We start from the raw sequence: 22500 nt of genomic DNA, 5'->3' as shown, positions 1-22500 counted from the left end.
ACTCTTTCCTAATCCTAACCTAAACCATTAAGGGGGAGAAAGACCTAAGATCAGTGTCTACAGGCAACATCCTCCTAATCTGAGATAATCACTGCATACCCTGCCAACAGCTCTTCCCTGTGGATGCCCGGAGAGAGAGAGAGAACGTGTTTTAGCATGGGTAAAATCCCTGATGGGGAGAATACAGGAGAGAGGGACTGGCTGAACGAGGGTTCAAAAGTCTCCCCACTATCGTGACAGAAACAGAGAGAGTGTTTTGATAGGCCTGATGCAGAAATCACCCTGCAACCCAGATGAATTAAACATAACATGGAAGAAGGAGCTGAGAGGAGGAGATGAGAGAGAGTGTCTGCCAGCACCCAGCAGTGTGGGCCATACATCTGTACTGCTAATGGGGGAGACAACACACACACACACACACATGCACGTACGCACAGAAGCATGCGCGTAGGCACACGCACGCAGGGATGCACACACACAAACACACACATGCAGTAATGAGGACACATCTTCGTCTCCATTTTCCCTCCATCCCTCTATCCCACACTAACCGGTTACCTCAGGGGAGGCTCTACCTGGCAGATGAGGAAACATCTCTGTGATAATAATAACTCAACTCCCTCCTCCTCCTAAACATGTACGGTTGATCCTCCCTTTTCCTCCTCCCTCATTCTCTCTCGTTCTTTCTCTCTCTCTCTCTCTCTTCCTATCTTTCTCTTGTCTTCGTGTGGCTCTCTTCCCATCTTTCTCTTGTCTTCGTGTGGCTCTCTTCCTATCTTTCTCTTGTCTTCGTGTGGCTCTCTTCCCATCTTTCTCTTGTCTTCGTGTGGCTCTCTTCCTATCTTTCTCTTGTCTTCGTGTGGCTCTCTTCCCATCTTTCTCTTGTCTTCGTGTGGCTCTCTTCCCATCTTTCTCTTGTCTTCGTGTGGCTCTCTTCCCATCTTTCTCTTGTCTTCGTGTGGCTCTCTTCCCATCTTTCTCTTGTCTTCGTGTGGCTCTCTTCCCATCTTTCTCTTGTCTTCGTGTGGCTCTCTTCCCATCTTTCTCTTGTCTTCGTGTGGCTCTCTTCCTATCTTTCTCTTGTCTTCGTGTGGCTCTCTTCCCATCTTTCTCTTGTCTTCGTGTGGCTCTCTTCCTATCTTTCTCTTGTCTTCGTGTGGCTCTCTTCCCATCTTTCTCTTGTCTTCGTGTGGCTCTCTTCCCATCTTTCTCTTGTCTTCGTGTGGCTCTCTTCCCATCTTTCTCTTGTCTTCGTGTGGCTCTCTTCCCATCTTTCTATTGTCTTCGTGTGGCTCTCTTCCCATCTTTCTATTGTCTTCGTGTGGCTCTCTTCCCATCTTTCTATTGTCTTCGTGTGGCTCTCTTCCCATCTTTCTCTTGTCTTCGTGTGGCTCTCTTCTTAACCCCCCTTCTCTCCTATAAGACATATGCGTTAGCCTAATAATACACTTGATTACGATCCATTACATACATGCTTCTGGCATACAGAAGCCTTTCTTCGCTGTGCCCTAACCCTCCATCCACCCCGCAGGCATCATGTTGGTAGCCGATCCGTGCAGTTAATATGGTGAGGGATAATATCTACCGGGTTTATAATGAGATGAGTGCTTCTTGGCTCAACACGGCAGCTGATTATAATGATTATTAAACTACCAGAAACCTGTGGCATATAGTTTATCAGGACGTGAAAGCAGGAGCCAGAGCCAGCCTTTTTGTTGTGTTTCACAGTGGAAGGGAGCACAGAGACTGTGTAGCCATTGGTCATGTGCCGTTTTAGTTTAGAAGTGGGCGGGTGAGTAATGGTGGTTTTGGTGTTTTTTTTCGACTCTAAACTCAACGTCAAGAGTCCTCATGTCAACCAAAGATGTTTTGGCCTCAAGATCTCTGAATGCTTAAGGTACTTTACATTTGCTAGTTGGTCTGAGATTTGATCACTTGCCTGTCTTTTTTTATTGTCCTAGTTGGTCATTCGCAGTTCTTGCCTGCGTCGGGCAAGTTTCAAAACCATCCAAACCATTGCACTGCTTCTCTAAGCCCTACTATCATTAGGCCAAGGGAAGATATTTAATCACAGAGTTACGAAACACCGCAGCTGAAGAAAACACCTTTTTCGGAGGAGCTCCAAACTAAGTGGCCCTCAGTCTGAACTTCACAAAAGCCTCCCGTTCCTGTTGACTTCTCCTCTTCCTCTCTTTCTTCTCAAGAGGAAGTCTTTTGATTATCTTCCCCAGAACAGAGCAGAGCAAGGGAGAGACAGAGAGAGAGAGAGAGAGAGAGAGAGAGAGAAAGATGGGCAAAGGGAGAGGGGGAGATAGAAGGGTTTCCTAGAGCACTATTGTTAGTGTGCATAATGAAAGAGAGAAGGCAGCAGTGCGTATCCAGGAGGCTAGAGAGACCAGCTGCCATAGCAGATATACCTCCTCTGTTTACTGACTTTAGCAGACACACACACACACGACACAACTCTCATAGGCCGATGAGGTAATGTTGCATTTCTCACAAAGGCCTAATGGACTTGCTGATTTCATTACGGTGTGACTGTGGCAGAGGAGCGAGATCTGCAGGTCCATACATCTGGTGATGTCCGTTAGTCTAATGCCAGCATTTTAAAATGCATTTAGAGTGAATTAAAAGGATGCATTTACAATCACAGCCGACACCGCATGGCTTAACATTCTATTAATCCTCCAATGGCTATCTGATAGCTTCTGGTCACCCGGGCTGAGGAAGTGTTCAGTGCGTGGTGGCCCGGCAGGCAAGCGGCAGAGAGAGAGCGATGCCTTAAGTCTCGCCGAAACAGCTGTCTGAGATTTCCGGCTTATTGAACTTATCTCCAGGTATTGATTGCCCTTCTAACGTTGTGAGTGGGGGGCGGCGGTCGGCCGCGCACGCACATACACGGACACACACACACAGGCAGACAGAGGTACGGGGGGTTCTGCAGCGGCAGCAGCAAATGAAGCGTCCATTCAGTCTCAGTCTCATCAGTATCCCCTGTCCAGCCATCCGGTGGCTCATCCACAGTTTGAGGCTGTGTAATACTGTTAATATGGGGATAAAGCACAGAGAGGGAATAGTAGACTGGAGATGAAGGTCAGAACATTGGGAGACTTTAGTTCTGCAGGGTTGCCAATGTACCTTATTTTCTTCATATGAGCGACTGATTGAAGACGTAAAGATGTCTTTTGATATCTGTCCTACAAAGTGTACAAAGGCTTGTTGAAGTAATTATCTTTTTGTTTTCTCATGATTTGTCTGCTCTCTCACTTACACACAGCGTTGTATATCCCTCTTCTTACTCTCTCCATCCCCCTCTCTCCCTCTCTCTTCCCGCTAACTGGCTGTATAGCTGTCATGCTAGGGTCAAGTTCTCTTTCTCTCTCTCTCTCTCTCTCTCTCTCTCTCTCTCTCTCTCTCTCTCTCTCTCTCTCTCATGAACACGAGGGAGACAGAGAGCTGGTTTCAAACGCAGGGCACAGCAGGTGTTTAAAATAAAGGACCACAGGAGGCAGGTAGCTGGGTCCAGGGGCAGGCAGCAGGTCATACACAGGGGGACCAAACGGCAACAGTACAGGCAGGGAAAAGGCTAGTAACGTCGACCCGGGAAATCAGGCAATAGGTGAATGGCAGGTAATTCGAAGCTATGTTACAGGCAGGGAATAGGCAAAAGGTGTCATCAGTGAGGCAGGCAAAACCTTTCATACACGTGAGGAGTAAATGATGGGAAAAACAGCTCTGAAGAGAAGTGTGTCAAAAAACAAAACAATACCTCACAAAGATGAGGAGCAAAGAACTGAACTAAATAGTGTGTGATGATGACATACAGGTGTGTGAACAGGTGATCAGAATTTGGCTGATTGGGATCTGGAAAGTGAGCTGCATTCAGGGGATCTATGTGTTTGAGAGTGTGAGTTGGAAGCAGACGTTACACTCTCTCTCTCTCTCTCTCTCTCTCTCTCTCTCTGTCTGTCTGTCTGTCTGTCTGTCTGTCTGTCTGTCTCTCTCTCTGTCTCTCTCTCTCTCTCCCTCAAAGCGAGCAAAAAAGTTATTTATTTTACAGACTAAATTACTTTTTTGCTCGCTTTGAGGACAATACAGTGCCACTGACACGGCCCGCTACCAAAACCTGCGGGCTCTCCTTCACTGCAGCCGACGTGAGTAAAACATTTAAACGTGTTAACCCTCGCAGGGCTGCAGGCCCAGACGGCATCCCCAGCCGTGTCCTCAGAGCATGAGCAGATCAGCTGGCTGGTGTGTTTACGGACATATTCAATCAATCCTTATCCCAGTCTGCTGTTCCCACATGCTTCAAGAGGGCCACCATTGTTCCTGTTCCTAAGAAAGCTACGGTAACTGAGATAAACGACTACCGCCCCGCCCCGTAGCACTCACTTCCGACATCATGAAGTGCTTTGAGGGACAAGTCAAGGACCATATCACCTCCACCCTACCTGACACCCTAGACCCACTCCAATTTGCTTACCGCCCCAATAGGTCCACAGACGACGCAATCGTAACCACACTGCACACTGCCCTAACCCATCTGGACAAGAGGAATACCTATGTGAGAATGCTGTTCATCGACTACAGCTCAGCATTTAACACCATAGTACCCTCAAAACTCGTCATCAAGCTCGAGACCCTGGGTCTCGACCCCGCCCTGTGCAACTGGGTACTGGACTTCCTGACGGGCCGCCCCCCCAGGTGGTGAGGGTAGGTAACAACATCTCCACCCCGCTGATCCTCAACACTGGGGCCCCACAAGGGTGCGTTCTGAGCCCTCTCCTGTACTTACTGTTCACCCACGACTGCGTGGCCATGAACACCTCCAACTTGATTACCAACAATGATGAGACAACCTACAGGGAGGAGGTGAGGGCCCTCTGAGTGTGGTGCCAGGAAAATAACCTCACACTCAACGTCAACAAAACAAAGGAGATGATTGTGGACTTCAGGAAACAGCAGAGGGAGCACCCCCCTATCCACATCGACGGGACAGTAGTGGAGAGGGTAGTAAGTTTTAAGTTCCTCGGCGTACACATCACTGACAAACTGAATTGGTCCACCCACACAGACAGCGTTGTGAAGAAGGCGCAGCAGCGCCTCTTGAACCTCAGGAGGCTGAAGAAATTGGGCTTGTCACCAAAAGCACTCACAAACTTCTACAGATGCACAATCGAGAACATCCTGTCGGGCTGTATCACCGCCTGGTACGGCAACTGCTCCGCCCACAACCGTAAGGCTCTTCAGAGGGTACAACGGATCACCGGGGGCAAACTACCTGCCCTCCAGGACACCTACACCACCCGATGTCACAGGAAGGCCATAAAGATCATCAAGGACAACAACCACCCGGGCCACTGCCTGTTCACCCCGCTATCATCCAGAAGGCAAGGTCAGTACAGGTGCATCAAAGCAGGGACCGAGAGAATGAAAAACAGCTTCTATCTCAAGGCAATCAGACTGTTAAACAGCCACCACTAACATTGAGTGGCTGCTGCCAACATACTGACTCAACTCCAGCCACTTTAATAATGGAAATTGATTTAAAAATATATAACTAGCCACTTTAAACAATGCTACTTAATATAATGTTTTCATACCCTACATTACTCATCTCATATGTATATACTGTACTCTATACTCTTGCCATCTTTATGTAATACATGTATCACTAGCCACTTTAAACTATGCCACTTTATGTTTATATACCCTACATTACTCATCTCATATGTATATACTGTACTCTATACTCTTGCCATCTTTATGTAATACATGTATCACTAGCCACTTTAAACTATGCCACTTTATGTTTATATACCCTACATTACTCATCTCATATGTATATACTGTACTCTATACTCTTGCCATCTTTATGTAATACATGTATCACTAGCCACTTTAAACTATGCCACTTTATGTTTATATACCCTACATTACTCATCTCATATGTATTTACTGTACTCTATACTCTTGCCATCTTTATGTAATACATGTATCACTAGCCACTTTAAACTATGCCACTTTATGTTTATATACATTATATACATTATATATATATACATTACTCATCTCATATGTATTTACTGCCGTGTCTTTACTATCATTAAATTGAAGACTTGGTTTTTATCAAAGATTCCCGTAATTAGTGTTACTCGATTAAACTGAATAATTATGTAACTGTAATTAACTAGGAAGTCGGGGCACCAAGGAAAGTATTCAGATTACAGAGTTATAATATCCCAATATAACCTTTCAGAAATGTTCATATCTGATCAATAGTCTTCTGATTAATGATTTATTTATTTTACCTCACGTTAGTCTCATTCCAAACGTCTGGTTATCTGCACGAACCCAGTCTTCACTATGAGTCATCCTTACATCAATTGTCTTAAATCATTTATTTATTACTAACTAAGTAATTCATGGAAATGCATAAACAAACAAACATGGTAAATGTGGTTACATGAAATTATAGGAGAATGAACCGGCATGGCGGCTTCTTAGACAAAGGGGAAGTGGGGGGGTCGACTAAGAAGTCACTACAGAGTTAATTATAACAATTAAAATGCTAATCCTTTACACATGAACGCTCACTCATTCAGGAACAATTGCAATCAATCAATATATTTATGCTCAGTGTGTCGTCTTGATCGCTGGTGAAAAGTTTGTGTCTTTCGTAGAATTGTCCATCTCTCTCCTCTCTCTCTCTCTCTCTCTCTCTCTCGGTTAGAGGGGATAGTTCAAAGTGACAGTTATAGAATGGATGTTTCGGCAGTTGTCGTTCTTTGCGTTCAATGATACTGAATTCCTAGCTGCAGACTAAGAGTTTAACCACGTGGTATGGTATGGTTAAAAGATTCAGCAATGGTCTACAACCTTCTACAAGCTTCTAATCCAAGATGGCGTAGCAGTAAGTCGTCCCGTCGTATCGTCTCTCTGTAAATATCGTCTCTTTTTCGTTTTAGATATTTTTTCTTCGCATATCTTTAAAAACATTTTGCTAAACCAATGTAGCTACTTTTCCTAAAGTATTTATATTTACTTCGGAACCGGACCCCCTCAACTGAAGCTAGCCAGCTAACTACCAGCTATGCTAGCGGTCTTCAGCTAACCGGTCATCAACTAACCTTTAGCTCGGAAAGCTCTCGCCAGGTCGAACAACGCGACGCTAACCAGAGCATAACGGACCTATTTAATTTTTTACCCCCGGATTCCCACCACAAACGGAACATTCTTCAGCTGGATCTTCACAACTAGCTATCGAGCTAAACAGCAACCCTGGTTGATTACTCCTGGCTAGCGTTTCTACCCACGTAGCTTGAAGCTAGCCCGGCCAGAGCTCCTAGCATACTCCTGGGCTACAATACCTTGACCTACGACCGGTCTATCGATATCAATGCATGAAGAGGAATCGCGACGTCCTCCAAAGGCTAACTCTCTAGCCCTCGCTATCTCCTTTGCTTGCTAATTTGGCATGCTAACTGCTAGCTTGTTTAGCCCAGGTCCGCTAACTACTACCTTGTTTACCCCGGCCTGCTAATCTGTTAGCTTGTTAGCACAGGCCTGCTAACCGGCTGCATCGCCGCGTCCCAAAAACGCAGTGGTCCATATGTACTTTATCTCTTCCCGATTTAAAAAAAAATTGTTTATACCTTCCGGAAACCTGCCTCACCCAATGTGATACGGAATCGCTGTTATCTTTATTTTTTGAACACACTCAAGAACCTCCAGAAGCTAACCAGCTAGCCAGCTACAAGCTATTTAGTCATTGTTAGTTAGCCCCCCTGCCCCATCCACCGCTGCCCCCTGGACTCTGATCACTTGGCTACATAGCTGATGCACGCTGGACTGTCCATTAATCACGGTACTCCATTCTGCTTGTTTGTTTTATCTGTCGGCCCCGTTGCCTAGTCAATGCCATTTTACCTGCTGTTGTTATGCTAGCTGATTAGCTGTGTCTCACCCACTGTTTTAGCTAGCATTCCGAATTTAACACCTGTGCCCCTGGACTCTGATCACTTGGCTACATAGCTGATGCACGCTGGACTGTCCATTAATCACGGTACTCCATTCTGCTTGTTTGTTTTATCTGTCGGCCCCGTTGCCTAGTCAATGCCATTTTACCTGCTGTTGTTATGCTAGCTGATTAGCTGTTGTCTCACCCACTGTTTTAGCTAGCTTTCCCAATTCAACACCTGTGATTACTGTATGCCTCGCTGTATGTCTCTCTCAAATGTCAATATGCCTTGTATACTGTTGCTCAGGTTAGTTATCATTGTTTTAGTTCACAATGGAGCCCCTAGTCCCACTCCTCATACCCCTGATACCCCCTTTGTCCCACCTCCCACATATGCGGTGACCTCACCCATTACAACCAGCATGTCCAGAGATAAAACCTCTCTCATCATCACCCAGTGCCTGGGCTTACCTCCGCCGTACCCGCACCCCACCATACCCCTGTCTGTGCATTATGCCCTGAATATATTCTACCATGCCCAGAAACCTGCACCTCTTATTCTCTGTCCCCAACGCTCTAGGCGACCAGTTTTGATAGCCCTTAGCCGCACCCTCATACTACTCCTTCTCTGTTCCGCGGGTGATGTGGAGGTAAACCCATGCCCTGCATGTCCCCAGGCACCCTCATTTGTTGACTTCTGTGATCGTAAAAGCCTTGGTTTCATGCATGTCAACATCAGAAGCCTCCTCCCTAAGTTTGTTTTACTCACTGCTTTAGCACACTCTGCTAACCCTGATGTCCTTGCCGTGTCTGAATCCTGGCTCAGGAAGGCCACCAAAAATTCAGAGATTTCCATACCCAACTATAACATCTTCCGTCAAGATAGAACTGCCAAAGGGGGAGGAGTCGCAGTCTACTGCAGAGATAGCCTGCAAAGTAATGTCATACTTTCCAGGTCCATACCCAAACAGTTCGAACTACTAATTCTGAAAATTACTCTCTCCAGAAATAAGTCTCTCACTGTTGCCGCCTGCTACCGACCCCCCTCAGCTCCCAGCTGTGCCCTGGACACCATTTGTGAATTGATTGCCCCCCATCTAGCTTCAGAGTTTGTTCTGTTAGGTGACCTAAACTGGGATATGCTTAACACCCCGGCAGTCCTACAATCTAAGCTAGATGCCCTCAATCTCACACAAATCATCAAGGAACCCACCAGGTACAACCCTAACTCTGTAAGCAAGGGCACCCTCATAGACGTCATCCTGACCAACTGGCCCTCCAAATACACCTACGCTGTCTTCAACCAGGATCTCAGCGACCACTGCCTCATTGCCTGTATCCGCTACGCAATCTGGTTTCCGAGCCGGTCACGGGTGCACCTCAGCCACACTCAAGGTACTAAACGACATCATAACCGCCATCGATAAAAGACAGTACTGTGCAGCCGTCTTCATCGACCTTGCCAAGGCTTTCGACTCTGTCAATCACCATATTCTTATCGGCAGACTCAGTAGCCTCGGTTTTTCGGATGACCTCCTTGCCTGGTTCACCAATTACTTTGCAGACATAGTTCAGTGTGTCAAATCGGAGGGCATGTTGTCCGGTCCTCTGGCAGTCTCTATGGGGGTGCCACAGGGTTCAATTCTCGGGCCGACTCTTTTCTCTGTATATATCAATGATGTTGCTCTTGCTGCGGGCGATTCCCTGATCCACCTCTACGCAGACGACACCATTCTATACACTTTCGGCCCGTCATTGGACACTGTGCTATCTAACCTCCAATCGAGCTTCAATGCCATACAACACTCCTTCCGTGGCCTCCAACTGCTCTTAAACGCTAGTAAAACCAAATGCATGCTTTTCAACCGATCGCTGCCTGCACCCGCATGCCCGACTAGCATCACCACACTGGATGGTTTCGACCTTGAATATGTGGACACCTATAAGTACCTAGGTGTCTGGCTAGACTGCAAACTCTCCTTCCAGACCCATATCAAACATCTCCAATCGAAAATCAAATCAAGAGTCGGCTTTCTATTCCGCAACAAAGCCTCCTTCACTCACGCTGCCAAGCTTACCCTAGTAAAACTGACTATCCTACCGATCCTCGACTTCGGCGATGTCATCTACAAAATTGCTTCCAACACTCTTCTCAGCAAACTGGATGCAGTTTATCACAGTGCCATCCGTTTTGTCACTAAAGCACCTTATACTACCCACCACTGCGACTTGTATGCTCTAGTCGGCTGGCCCTCGCTACATATTCGTCGCCAGACCCACTGGCTCCAGGTCATCTACAAGGTCATGCTAGGCAAAGCACCGCCTTATCTCAGCTCACTGGTCACGATGGCAACACCCATCCGTAGCACGCGCTCCAGCAGGTGTATCTCATTGATCATCCCTAAAGCCAACACCTCATTCGGCCGCCTTTCGTTCCAGTACTCTGCTGCCTGTGACTGGAACGAATTGCAAAAATCGCTGAAGTTGGAGAATTTTATCTCCCTCACCAACTTTAAACATCAGCTATCTGAGCAGCTAACCGATCGCTGCAGCTGTACATAATCTATTGGTAAATAGCCCACCCATTTTCACCTACCTCATCCCCATAGTTTTTATTTATTTACTTTTCTGCTCTTTTGCACACCAATATCTCTACCTGTACATGACCATCTGATCATTTATCACTCCAGTGTTAATCTGCAATATTGTAATTATTCGCCTACCTCATGCCTTTTGCACACATTGTATATAGACTCCCCCTTTTTTCTCTACTGTGTTATTGACTTGTTAATTGTTTACTCCATGTGTAACTCTGTGTTGTCTGTTCACACTGCTATGCTTTATCTTGGCCAGGTCGCAGTTGCAAATGAGAACCTGTTCTCAACTAGCCTACCTGGTTAAATAAAGGTGAAATAAAAAATAAAAAACTTTGTCCCCCTCCCAATGGAGAAAGTTGGGTTTTATTCGGAATGGCAGAAAAGGGCTGTCCCAGGATGTCTGACCCTAACTGGGTTCAGGGGCGGTCCTCTGATTTAGTTCAAATCCAATTCCCTTTTTGAGTTTTCCTTCATTAAACAGTCCAAAATCACATTGTAAAATTGTCTAAACAGTATCATACTCATTCATCTTATACAACAATTAGATGTAAACCTCATATCTGAGGCTATTAAAAAACAGCGTTATGGTAATGTTACCATACCGTCTCCCATAACGTTCCCAAGCTGTGACAAACGGACCAGTTCGTAGCTGAATTCTTCACCGATCTTTTACACTTTCTCCGAAATTTGTTCGTACCTCAAGTTCTGTGAGGTGGAAGGATTTCCTTTGTCTCCATGAAAAACGACTCTATAACTGTGTGTCCATGAGGTCTTCTCAGGAATTTACGATCTCTGACCACAGCAGCCTAGTTGAAGGAGGCAAGGGGGGAGGTAGGGAGAGTGGTTGCTATACTCAAAGAGGCCAACGTCATGACAATACTGTACTCTATACCATCTACTGCATCTTGCCTATGCCGTTCTGGACCATCACTCATTCATATATCTTTATGTACATATTATTTATCCCTTTACACTTGTGTGTATAAGGTAGTAGTTGTGGAATTGTTAGGTTAGATTACTCGTTGGTTATTACTGTATTGTCGGAACTAGAAGCACAAGCATTTCGCTACACTCGCATTAACATCTGCTAACCATGTGTATGTGACAAATAAAATTTGATTCTCTCTCTCAACTAAACACGCTCTGCTCGGTTTTCCTGCAGACCATAAACATAATAACACTGAGATCAAAGGTGATGTGATGCTCATATATGAATACAATTTAGATTGTATTTCATTTTGCCTACAGGTCCTAAAAACCTTACACACAGCATGGTATATCCCTCTTCTTACTCTCTCCATCCCCCTCTCTCTTCCCTCTAACTGGCTGCATAGCTGTCATGCTAGGGTCAAGATTCATCTAGCCATTATTTCTCGCTAGTTAGCCTGGACTGGTTCCCGTAGAGAAGGCGTCCATCTTGTCCTGAGCAGTCAGAGCTAGAGCAACTGGCCCTGTGAAGACGGGCTGTAATGAGATAGCTCTTTCCAGCATGGCCGTATCCTTTCCTTTCCTTTCCTCGCGGCTCTACGCACACACACACACACACACACACACACACACACACACACACACACACACACACACACACACACACACACACACACACACACACACACACACACACACACACACACACACACACACACTGACTCCACGGCTCCACGTCTCAGGGCCTAATTGGTTTTGGCTCTTCTGCCCTCTCCATAGAAGGGTACTGGAGAGCCTCGTGTAGGGTGGCCCCGACCAAGACCACAATATGGTCGAAATATAGGAGCTGCCACTACTGCACTGTAGCTCAATAAATAACTTTTTGTTAGGGCAGGAAAAAATGAGTGGGTATTGTTCTATTTCTCTGCCCAAGTTCTTTGTCCAGCGTCCTGTGCTTATGTGGATGAGGATAAAAAAATACTGTTATACAGGACGCTGAGACCCGCTACACTGTGAATTTCCAGTTTCAATGAACGTAGCACTACCATGAGGGTTGTAGTTGGATCAATACAGTCAATATCCTCACCAGTGTTCTAAAGTGGAAGTGTAGCAGTCCTTTGTGTATGTTTTCTTTCCTTGCTAAAGCGGGGGATTCTCGCTCCACACTGTCAGGGGGCAGGGTAGTTAATAAATGATCATAAGAACACATCAATGCCATTCAACCACGCTCTACAGACAGACATACTGGAGCCGGGAACAATAGAGATGATTTTGGCTTGATGTTCAACACTGAACACGGATGAAAGCTCTCTGCTTGTATCCCTATGACTCATTTGACAGACAACAATGAAGTGCAGAGAAGAAAAGAGGAGAGAAGAAAAAAAATACACGCTTCTAGCTCTCCGTCCATCCATTGGAGGTTTTAGGGAGATTTTGTGAAAAGTTCCATTATCTAAAAAAAAAATTTAAAAAATAAAAAAAGACTATATTCTCTAAAAGGTTTTGCAGTTTTAGTTGAATGTATTCTGTCAAAGTTTTACCCCGGTGAGAAAGTGAAAGTACAGGCTGTATTCCTTCCTTCCCACGCACGGAACTACAATTAAGGTTTCTCATAGACTGAAAAGGAGGGGACCTTGGAAATATTTTCAGGAATAAAAGCGAAGAGATGAACATTGACGGTGAAGAGTGAAGATCTTATCAAGCTTTTCATTAGACCGCCCGAGGATTCATGGAGGACAATGGAGGTGACCTGCGTAGTGGGAGGCACTATGTGTCATGTCACACCACTCTGGGCTCTGTTCTAACAAACCTAACAGAATGGTAAATCTAAGCGCAGGTGGGAGCGCTGTAGGTCCAGGGTTTGTGTCAGAAATATTTTAGCTATTTTCACCATCACAATTATCGGCGCACTTGCTCGCATTGGCGCGAAAGTGATGTGTTTTGATGAATAAACAAGCGGATGGGTGTGTCGAGGCGTGGCCTCTCACTGGCCAATCAGAACGTACTTCATGGCGAAATATGTGGTTGCTTCAAGTTGTGTATTTACGGTCTTTTATGGATCGCCTTGGAATCAACTCCAATTCCAATGTTAGTCAGTTATAGTTAATTAAATGGCTTACAGAAACTAAATAACACAATGTAGACCAGGTCCTTTTAGACCAGGGCCTGTAGGTGCACTATATTGTGCCATTTGGGATGTTGGCCAAGACTATCCTATTCATCAGAGCAGAAATGGTGGGACACATTTAAATGTAAAGATGTCTTTTGATATCTGTCCTACAAAGTGTTCAAAGACTTGTTGTGGCTATTTTTCTACATTCACTTCAGCTGCTCATTGAAAACTGAATCACAACAGCCCGACAGCAACTGAAATGAGATTTTCTCGGGCCAATAACAGTCCCTAAATGTGTTACTTCGCAGAGCGTTGTCACAATGACTTACAGTACTAGAGGGGATGTTGTTGGTAGGCAACCACAGAACACGACGTTTCTAGATAAGAGAGGCACTCAGTCTGAGTTGAGAGGATGAAAGAGACACTAGTCTGTTTGATATCTTGCTTGCATTCCGAGTCAATCCATCCATGGTGATGACTGATGACTGATGACGGACCAGGGCGAAAAGGAGAGAGAAAGAGAGAAGAGCAACACAACAGGGAAAACATCATCGACGTTGAGACAAATCTGAAGCATCATGTTTTTGGACTAAGAAAATATCCGCAGCATACTTACACGTTTGAATAAAACCAAGCAAAGTCATTCAATGACTTTGGATAGAATCAAGCGATAACACAACGTCTGAAGTGGGCTGCATAATAAGTAGGTGCTCGACATGAGACAAACCATGCCTCCTCCTGTGCACTACTCTATAGGGAATGCACCATATAGAGAACAGGGTACCATTTGGGACAGAACCAGAATGTCCTTTAGATGACTGTGGGGTGTAGGGTGTAGAGACTCAAGCTGAACAGAACAGGAGAACCGGTATCAGATGCAGTCCGCACGATGTAGCATGTGATTGCTGCTACAGGTACGGTTCCTTATTGTCTTCCTTCTCCCTGGATCTGCAATGCACCACCATCTGGGTGTGCATGTGTGTCTGGGTGTGTGTGTGAGAGTGAAAGCAAGAGAGATAGGTGAGGAGACGGGAGAAAAGGAGAGAAAAAAGAGACGGGGAATGAGAGATAATGAGAAGATAAAGGAGAGCGGGAGAGGGGCAGAGAGAGGGAAGGGAGGAGAGGGAGGGATAGCGCTAGGAAGTGCGCGAGCAGGAAGGTGCTCTCTCCATCAGCATGAGTTTCTGTCGGAGTCAGAGAGCACATCGATAACACCTGAACACTGGAGGGAAGGAGGGATACACACACACACACTGGGGGTCAGTGGAGGGGTCATCCAAGTGTCCAATCTCATGCTGCTGAGAAAGGTTAGATCCTCTGCAGGGTTCGGTGAGGAAGGATCATTAATACGTGCACCGGCCAGTGTGTGTGTGTGTGTGTCTGCATGAGATATCTCCACGCCTGGTGTGTTTTCCCTAGATCGTTCTGAAACCTCACTACTGAATTAGGCTCTTCCTCTCGCTGGATTGATTTTCCGCCTGTGACGGTAAGCAGGGGGATCGGGCCTATCGGATCAGCACAGCTCCTCTAAGTCCTCTGATTGGTATGGATCCCTGGCCCCTGCTGCGGCCATGTCAAGGGCACTGTGGATGGTCCGACTCAATGCCCTCCTAACGGGTGCAGATGAGCTACTAAACTATACTAAACTATAGCAAGGAATAGAAGTGTGCTTCTACTGACGCACACTGAATTAAACTTTCTCGTCGTCCCGTCGCTCACACACACACACACACACACACACACACACACACACACACACACACACACACACACACACACGCACCTAACTTTATTCAATAACATCCGTAAACTTGCTCTGCCAGACATGATGTAGTATAAGAGGCTGTAGCTGAACAACACAAAACAACATACGTCTACAACATTATCTACATCGGTCGCCAGCAGAAAACACATTCACTCCTCTGGTATCATTACTATTAACCTCCTGTTCAACTCCAGAGGGGCAGAAATCGATACCAACACAACAGGCTGCTTCTCTGTGTAGTTAGCTTGAAAACATCCTGTCGAGTAGCCCCGGGCCTGTTGAAGACGAGATACTAGATGTAAACAACGTCAACAGCCCTACAGAAATTCATCTTGTGGCCTCTCGAAAAACCAGCAGCAGTCAATAGGAAGAAGATTTACTGATCTCTAGTAAGTAGTCTGGTAAAGTGGAGTTTGTCAGGCCTTGCTCTCTGCTCCGTGGCCTTCGACATTCATCTCAGTCAAGTGGGCAGTGACATTTAGCTCTATTAAAGGAGGTTACTGTCTAAAATGGTGGTGAAGTACTATGTTAGCAGTGTGTTTAGTATTCATCAGGGCTAGAATGGCCATAGTAGGACTTGAACCTGAAACCGTGTGTTTATCGGTCCAATAGCTTATGGATTTCTTTTTCTATGAAATATATGGATTTCACATGACTGGGCATGGGCGCAGCCATGGGTAGGCTTGGGAGGGCATAGGCCCACCCACTTGGGAGCCAGGGCCACACGCTGGGGAGCTGGCCCAGCGAATCAGAATTAGTTTTCCCCCACGAAAGGGCTTTATTAAAGAGAGAAATACTCCTCAGTTTCGTCAGCTATCTGGGTAGCTGGCCAGATGAAGCTTGGTTACACATTGCCTGAGGTTGTGAGTCCGGTTGGACGTACTGCCATATTCTCTAAAACAACGTTGGAGGCGGCTTATGGTAGAGAAATTAACATTCAGTTCTCTGGCAACAGCTCTGTTGGACATTCCTGTAGTCAGCATGCCAATTGCACGCTCCCTCAAAACTTGAGACATCTGTGGCATTGTGTTGTGTGACAAAACTGCTCATTTTAGAGTGGCCTTGTATTGTCCCCTGTACAAGGTGCACCTGTGTAATGATCATGCTGTTTAATCAGCTTCTTGACATGCCACACCTGTGAGGTGGATTGATTACCTTGGCAAAGGATAAATGCGTACTAACAGGGATGTAAACACATTAGTGCAGAACATTTGAGAGAAATAAGCTTTTGGTGTGTATGGAACATTTCAGGGATCTTTTATTTCAGCTCATGAAACATGGGACCAACACTTCACATGTTACGTTTATATTTTTCTTCAGTATGGCTATGGATGCTACAGTATTTACAATATTTAATTTGTATTCAATCCATGTTGATTTTGCTGAAGCCACTGGAGTGGTAGAGTTTTGTTCAGTGTTTGTGATTGGACGACAATGCCACTGTATGAATACAATTTTGACCTGATGCACTTACAGTCTTAAAACTGCCTCGTGGACGCAATTCATTTTGGATCGATCATCACAAATTATGCAAATCACGGGAGTTGAATGGAAACACAACAAATGAGCAGGCGGCGAGATGAATAAATAATACCATTACCAAAAGAAGCAGAAAATACATATTCAAATGAACTGTCTAATGTTATTTAGATGTACCGCCTACTTACAGTATGCTCTTCAGGGGCCCGAGAGGAACAAAACAGTCAAATAAGCACACCACTCATAAAAACAAAAGCATTACTGGAGTCTCAAGTCAAGCTCCAAGTTGTTTACCATCTGCAGCAAGCACAAAGTGTTGTAACTATGTTAGGAGAAGGGGATGGATACCCAATGGCACCTCTAGTTAAATAGCTCAACTACATAATGTACAGTGCATTCGGAAAGTATTCAGACCCCTTCATTTTCTTTCAATATTTTCTTACGTTACAGCCTTATTGTAAAATTGATTCAATTAAATATTTTGCTCATCAACTTACACACAACACCCCATAATGACAAAGCAAAAAACATTTAATTTTAGTACTACTTTGTGCTATGAGACTTGAAATTGAGCTCAGATGCATCATGTTTCCATTGATAATCCTTGAGATGCTTCTACAACTTGATTGGAGTCCACCTGTGGTAAATTCAATTGATTTCTCATGATTTGGAAAGTCACACACCTGTCTATATAAAGTCCCACAGTTGACAGTGCATGTCAGAGCAAAAAACCAAGACATGAGGTCAAAGGAATTGTCCGTAGAGCTCCGAGACGGGATTGTGTCAAGGCACAGATCTGGGGAAGGGTACCGAACACTTTGTGCAGCATTGAAGGTCCCTAAGAACACAATGGCCTCCATCATTCTTAAATTGAAGTAGTTTGGAACCGCCAAGACTCTTCCTAGAGCTGGCGCCTGGCCAAACTGAGCAATCGGGGGAGGAGGGCCTTGGTCAGGGAAGTGACCAAGAACCCGATGGTCACTATGACAGAGCTCCAGAGTTCCTCTGTGGAGATGGGAGAACCTTCCAGAAGGACAACCATCTCTGCAGCACTCCACCTATCAGGCCTTTATGGTAGAGTGGCCAGACAGAAACCACTCCTCAGTAAAAAGCACACGACAGCCCACGTGGAGTTTGCCAAAATGCACCTAAAGGACTCTCAGACCATGATGAACAAGATTCTCTGGTCTGATGAAACCAAGATTGAACACTTTTGACTGAATTCCAAGCGTCACATCTGGAGGAAACCTGGCAACATCCCTACGGTGAAGCATGGCGGTGGCAGCATCATGCTGTGGGGATGTTTTTCAGCGGCAGGGATTGAGAGATTAACAGCAAAGCACAGAGAGATCCTTGATGAAAACCTGCTCCAGAGCGCTCAGGACCTCAGACTGAGGCGAAGGTTCACCTTTCAACAGGACAATGACCCTAAGCACACAGCCAAGACAACGCAGGATTGGCTTCAGAACAAGTCTCTGAAGGTCCTTGAGTGGCACAGCCAGAGCCCGGACTTAAATCCGATCTAACATCTCTGGAGAGACCAAAAAATAACTGTGTAGCAACGCTCCACATCCAACCTGACAGAGCTTGAGAGGATCTGCAGAGAAGAACGGGAGAAACTCCCCAAATAAAGGTGTGCCAAGCTTGTAGCGTCATACCCAAGAACACTTAAGGCTGTAATTGCTGCCAAAGGTGCTTCAGCAGAAATGTCTAAACCAGTTTTTTCTTTGTCATTATGGGGTATTGTGATGCCATTATGGGGTATTGTGATGTCATTATGGGGTATTGTGATGTCATTATGGGGTATTGTGTGTAGATTGATGCGGGGGGGGCAATTGAATCCATTTCAGAATAAGGCTGTAACGTAACAAACTGTGGAAAAAGTCAAGCGGCCTGAATACTTTCCGAATGCCCTGTATAGAATATTATGCACACATAATAAGGCACAAAAATAGATTAATGTAGCATGGCCATTAGCAGGAAAGGGAAGCAGGATAAGTTAAGATAATTAGCAGAGAAATATGAAGAGAGTATTAGTAGTATTTCAGTGAGAGCCAGTAAAGGGAAGTATCACTGAGGAGGAATAGCATGGGTAACCCTACGCACTCTGTGGGAGGACTGCTCTCAGAGAGGATGGATCATGGCTCATGGAGGACACTAGGGGGGAAACAAAACGGGGCAAAACGTCAATAATTTCACTAACTACTTCATGAACTACCCTGTAGTCAAAGCTTAATGAATGTTCAAGATGTCCTCTGATAAGGAGTGGGGAGAGAGCCAAAGGAGGCATGTATACGGTGGCTTTTGATGAGGGAGTGGTGTGTGGCTCGAAGTTGATGCTGATGTTGTGGATATGGCTGAGAAGTGTGTGTGTGTGTGTGTGTGTGTGTGTGTGTGTGTGTGTGTGTGTGTGTGTGTGTGTGTGTGTGTGTGTGTGTGTGTGTGTGTGTGTGTGTGTGTGTGTGTGTGCGCGTGTGTGCGCGTGTGTGCGCGTGCGTGCGTGCGCGCGCGCCAGTGCTCTACTTACCATTAAAGTTGACAGCTCTGATATGGCTGAGTAGTTCCTTGCCATCGATGTTGGCCATCTTTGGGCACAGGCCTGGGTATCCATAGCAGAGTTCCCGGTGCATCCGGTGCAGGGCATGGGCCATAGCATACACAGCATCCATCACAAACTGCACCTTCCCCTCCTGCTCGTAGCTCGAGTCCCGACCAACCTTCTCCAGACCTGGGAGAGAGGAGAGAGACAGATGGACGGTTAGCTATACGGTGGGTGGAAACATCCAAGTGTCTATTTGGCAAAGATGCTAAATGTATAACATTACATTATAATGGCATTTTCGTGAGAAAAAAAAAACACTGACCTTGGTCACACTGCTTTCACACAAACACAAACATCTGTCACATGTTGTTTTATTCAGTTGAGCGCACACACAGTGACACACACACACACACACACACACATACTGACACACGTGCACACACACACACGGAAAACTCGCTTTCTTTCTAATGCAGTCGAATATGTGCTTATGTAACTGATAGCATCATTAGCATAATTAGCTCATAAAGAGGCGAAAAGCACAAACTCCTTGATGCATAAACATGAACATCTCTAATTTATTAGGATGCCTTTCCACCATTTTCATCAACGTTATTAAAGTGGAACTGCAAAAGAAAATGGAAAATAGGGTGGATTTTCAGAAGCAACTAATTTTTATTGAATTCTTTCAGCTTTTAACTCAGCGTTTTACGCAGTACAAGCCCTCGGGCAAAAAAAGCAAAGCATTTGTAAATAAAAAACTTGCCCGGGCTAGGTGAATTAACAAGAGTCCTCAATCAATACGCGTGTCTGTGTGGAATTAATAGGCTCAGGAGAAGGAAATCCATTTCAGTTTTATAACGGCTTCCACACAGCAAGCAGGCAAGTCTCACGTGAAGGTGATGCATTAGCAGGAGCAGGACACACACAAAACACACACACACACACACCTGGTTATTCCCTATGAAGGATACGGTCCAAATTACAGTAACAGGGGACGGAGACTGACTTCACAAGAGACCAACACAGCATAAACCCTACAGTCACACACACACACACACACACATAGCATAAACCCTACAGTCACACACACACACACACACACACACACACACACACACACACACACACACACACACACACACACACACACACACACCATCCATCCATCCATCCATCCATCAGCAGGCTTACGGTCCAGCCAACCATATAGCCAATCACCCTGTTGAGCTGCTCAAAAAGAAAATGGCATCCATCTCATCTCAGTCCCCAGAGAAGACTACACAGGGTGCATCCTATTCCCTATATAATGTACCCATAGGGCTCTGGTCAAAAGTAGTGCACTATATAGGGAATAGGGTGCCATTTCTGGCGCAGGCATGGAGGACTAGATACCCTCTGCATTCCCTATACTGACTTACAGGAGAGGGTTGGTGGAGCTACTGCCATTACAGAAAACAATGCTGTTACATTTCCTTTGATTGCATCATTACAGTTGAATCCCCCCCTAGCTGACTGGCTGGCAAGGTGAGGTACAGCAGTTGTCATGTTTACTGTCTGTCTGTCCCTGTCTGTCCCTGTCTGACACACAGCAGATCCAACCCTGGGGCGGCAGGTAGCCTACTGGTTAAAGCGTTGGGCCCGTAACCGAAAGATCAAATCCCTGAGCTGACAAAGTAAAAATCTGCCGTTAACCCACTGTTCCCCGGTAGGCTGTCATTGTAAATAAGAATTTCTTCTTAACTGTCTTGCCTAGTTTAATAAAGGTTCAATTAAAAAATGCACATATACACACTCTCGCTCACACATACTGCAGCCATTCCATCACTGTCAGCTCAGACAATGCCAGCCCTGCTAAATTTAATTTGCCCGTTCTGCTATGTTTTAATAATCTGGAAGAACACAGGCGGAAGGCAGGGAGAATTTACATAGCTCATTGTGACTGTGTAATAATAAGCCTGGCTGTAGAGGCAGATATTTGTTCTCTTACAAACTAGCACACACACACACACACACACACAAAGAAATGTACACACATAAACAGCATGCTAGCAGTTACCATATACTTCCAGTCATTGTGCTAAGGCTAGTTGAGTGGTTGAGTGGGTTGTGCCGTGGCGGAGATCTTTCTGGGCTATACTCGGCCTTGTCTCAGGACAGTAAGTCGGTGGTTGAAGATATCCCTCTAGTGGTGTGGGGGCTGTGCTTTGGCAAAGTGGGTGGGGTTATATCCTGCCTGTTTGGCCCTGTCCGGGGGAATCGTCGGACGGGGCCACAGTGTCTGCCGACCCCTCCTGTCTCAGCCTCCAATATTTATGATGCAGTAGTTTATGTGTCGGGGGGCTATATCTGGAGTATTTCTCCTGTCTTGTGTAAATTTAAGTATGCTGTCTCGAATTCTCTTTCTCTCTTTTTCTTTCTTTCTTTCTTTCTTTCTTTCTTTCTTTCTTTCTTTCTCTCAGAGGACCTGAGCCCTAGGACCATGCCTCAGGACTACCTGGCCTGATGATTCATTGCTGTCCCCAGTCCACCTGGCCGTACTGCTGCTCCAGTTTCAACTGTTCTGCCTGCGGCTATGGAGCCCTGACCTGTTCAGCTGACGTGCTACGAGTCTCAGACCTGCTGTTTCAACTATCTAGAGACAGCAGGAGTGGTAGAGATACTCTGAATGATCGGCTATGAAAAGCCAATGGACATTTACTCCTGAGGTGCTAACCTGTTGCACCCTCGACAACCACTGTGATTATTATTATTTGACCATGCTGGTCATCTATGAACATTTGAACATCTTGGCCATGTTGTGTTATAATCCCCACCCGGCACAGCCAGAAGAGGACTGGCCACCCCTCATAGCCTGGTTCCACTCTAGGTTTCTTCCTAGGTTCTGAGAGGTTTTTCCTAGGTTCTGGCCTTTCTATGGAGTTTTTCCTAGCCACCGTGCTTCTACACCTGCATTGCTTGCTGTTTGGGGTTTTAGGCTGGGTTTCTGTACAGCCCTGTGACATCAGCTGATGTAAGAAGGGCTTTATAAATACATTTGATTGATATAAATACGTTTGATTGAGTTTGCAAATGTGCTAACACTAGTTAGCCACTTCCTTCAAACTACAGGCAGAG

At 45.6% G+C, this 22500-nt stretch overlaps 1 protein-coding gene across 1 annotated transcript in view; it reads right to left on the bottom strand.

Moving 5' to 3' along the window:
* The window catches only part of LOC115106963 (metabotropic glutamate receptor 8-like), a 303996-nt gene that overhangs the window by 58822 nt on the left and 222674 nt on the right, over nucleotides 1–22500 (bottom strand). The window contains exons 7-8 of the mRNA XM_065008182.1: nucleotides 19369–19569; nucleotides 18948–18998 (exon numbers count right to left, since the gene is read on the bottom strand). Of these exons, the coding sequence (XP_064864254.1) occupies nucleotides 18948–18998; nucleotides 19369–19569 (252 nt within the window). The remainder of the gene's footprint in view (nucleotides 1–18947; nucleotides 18999–19368; nucleotides 19570–22500) is intronic.

The sequence above is a fragment of the Oncorhynchus nerka genome, linkage group LG23 (assembly GCF_034236695.1).
Source record: "Oncorhynchus nerka isolate Pitt River linkage group LG23, Oner_Uvic_2.0, whole genome shotgun sequence".
Classification (NCBI taxonomy): domain Eukaryota; kingdom Metazoa; phylum Chordata; class Actinopteri; order Salmoniformes; family Salmonidae; genus Oncorhynchus; species Oncorhynchus nerka.
Note: the sequence above shows the minus strand (reverse complement) of the source record. Positions and strands in the feature narration are given on the sequence as shown.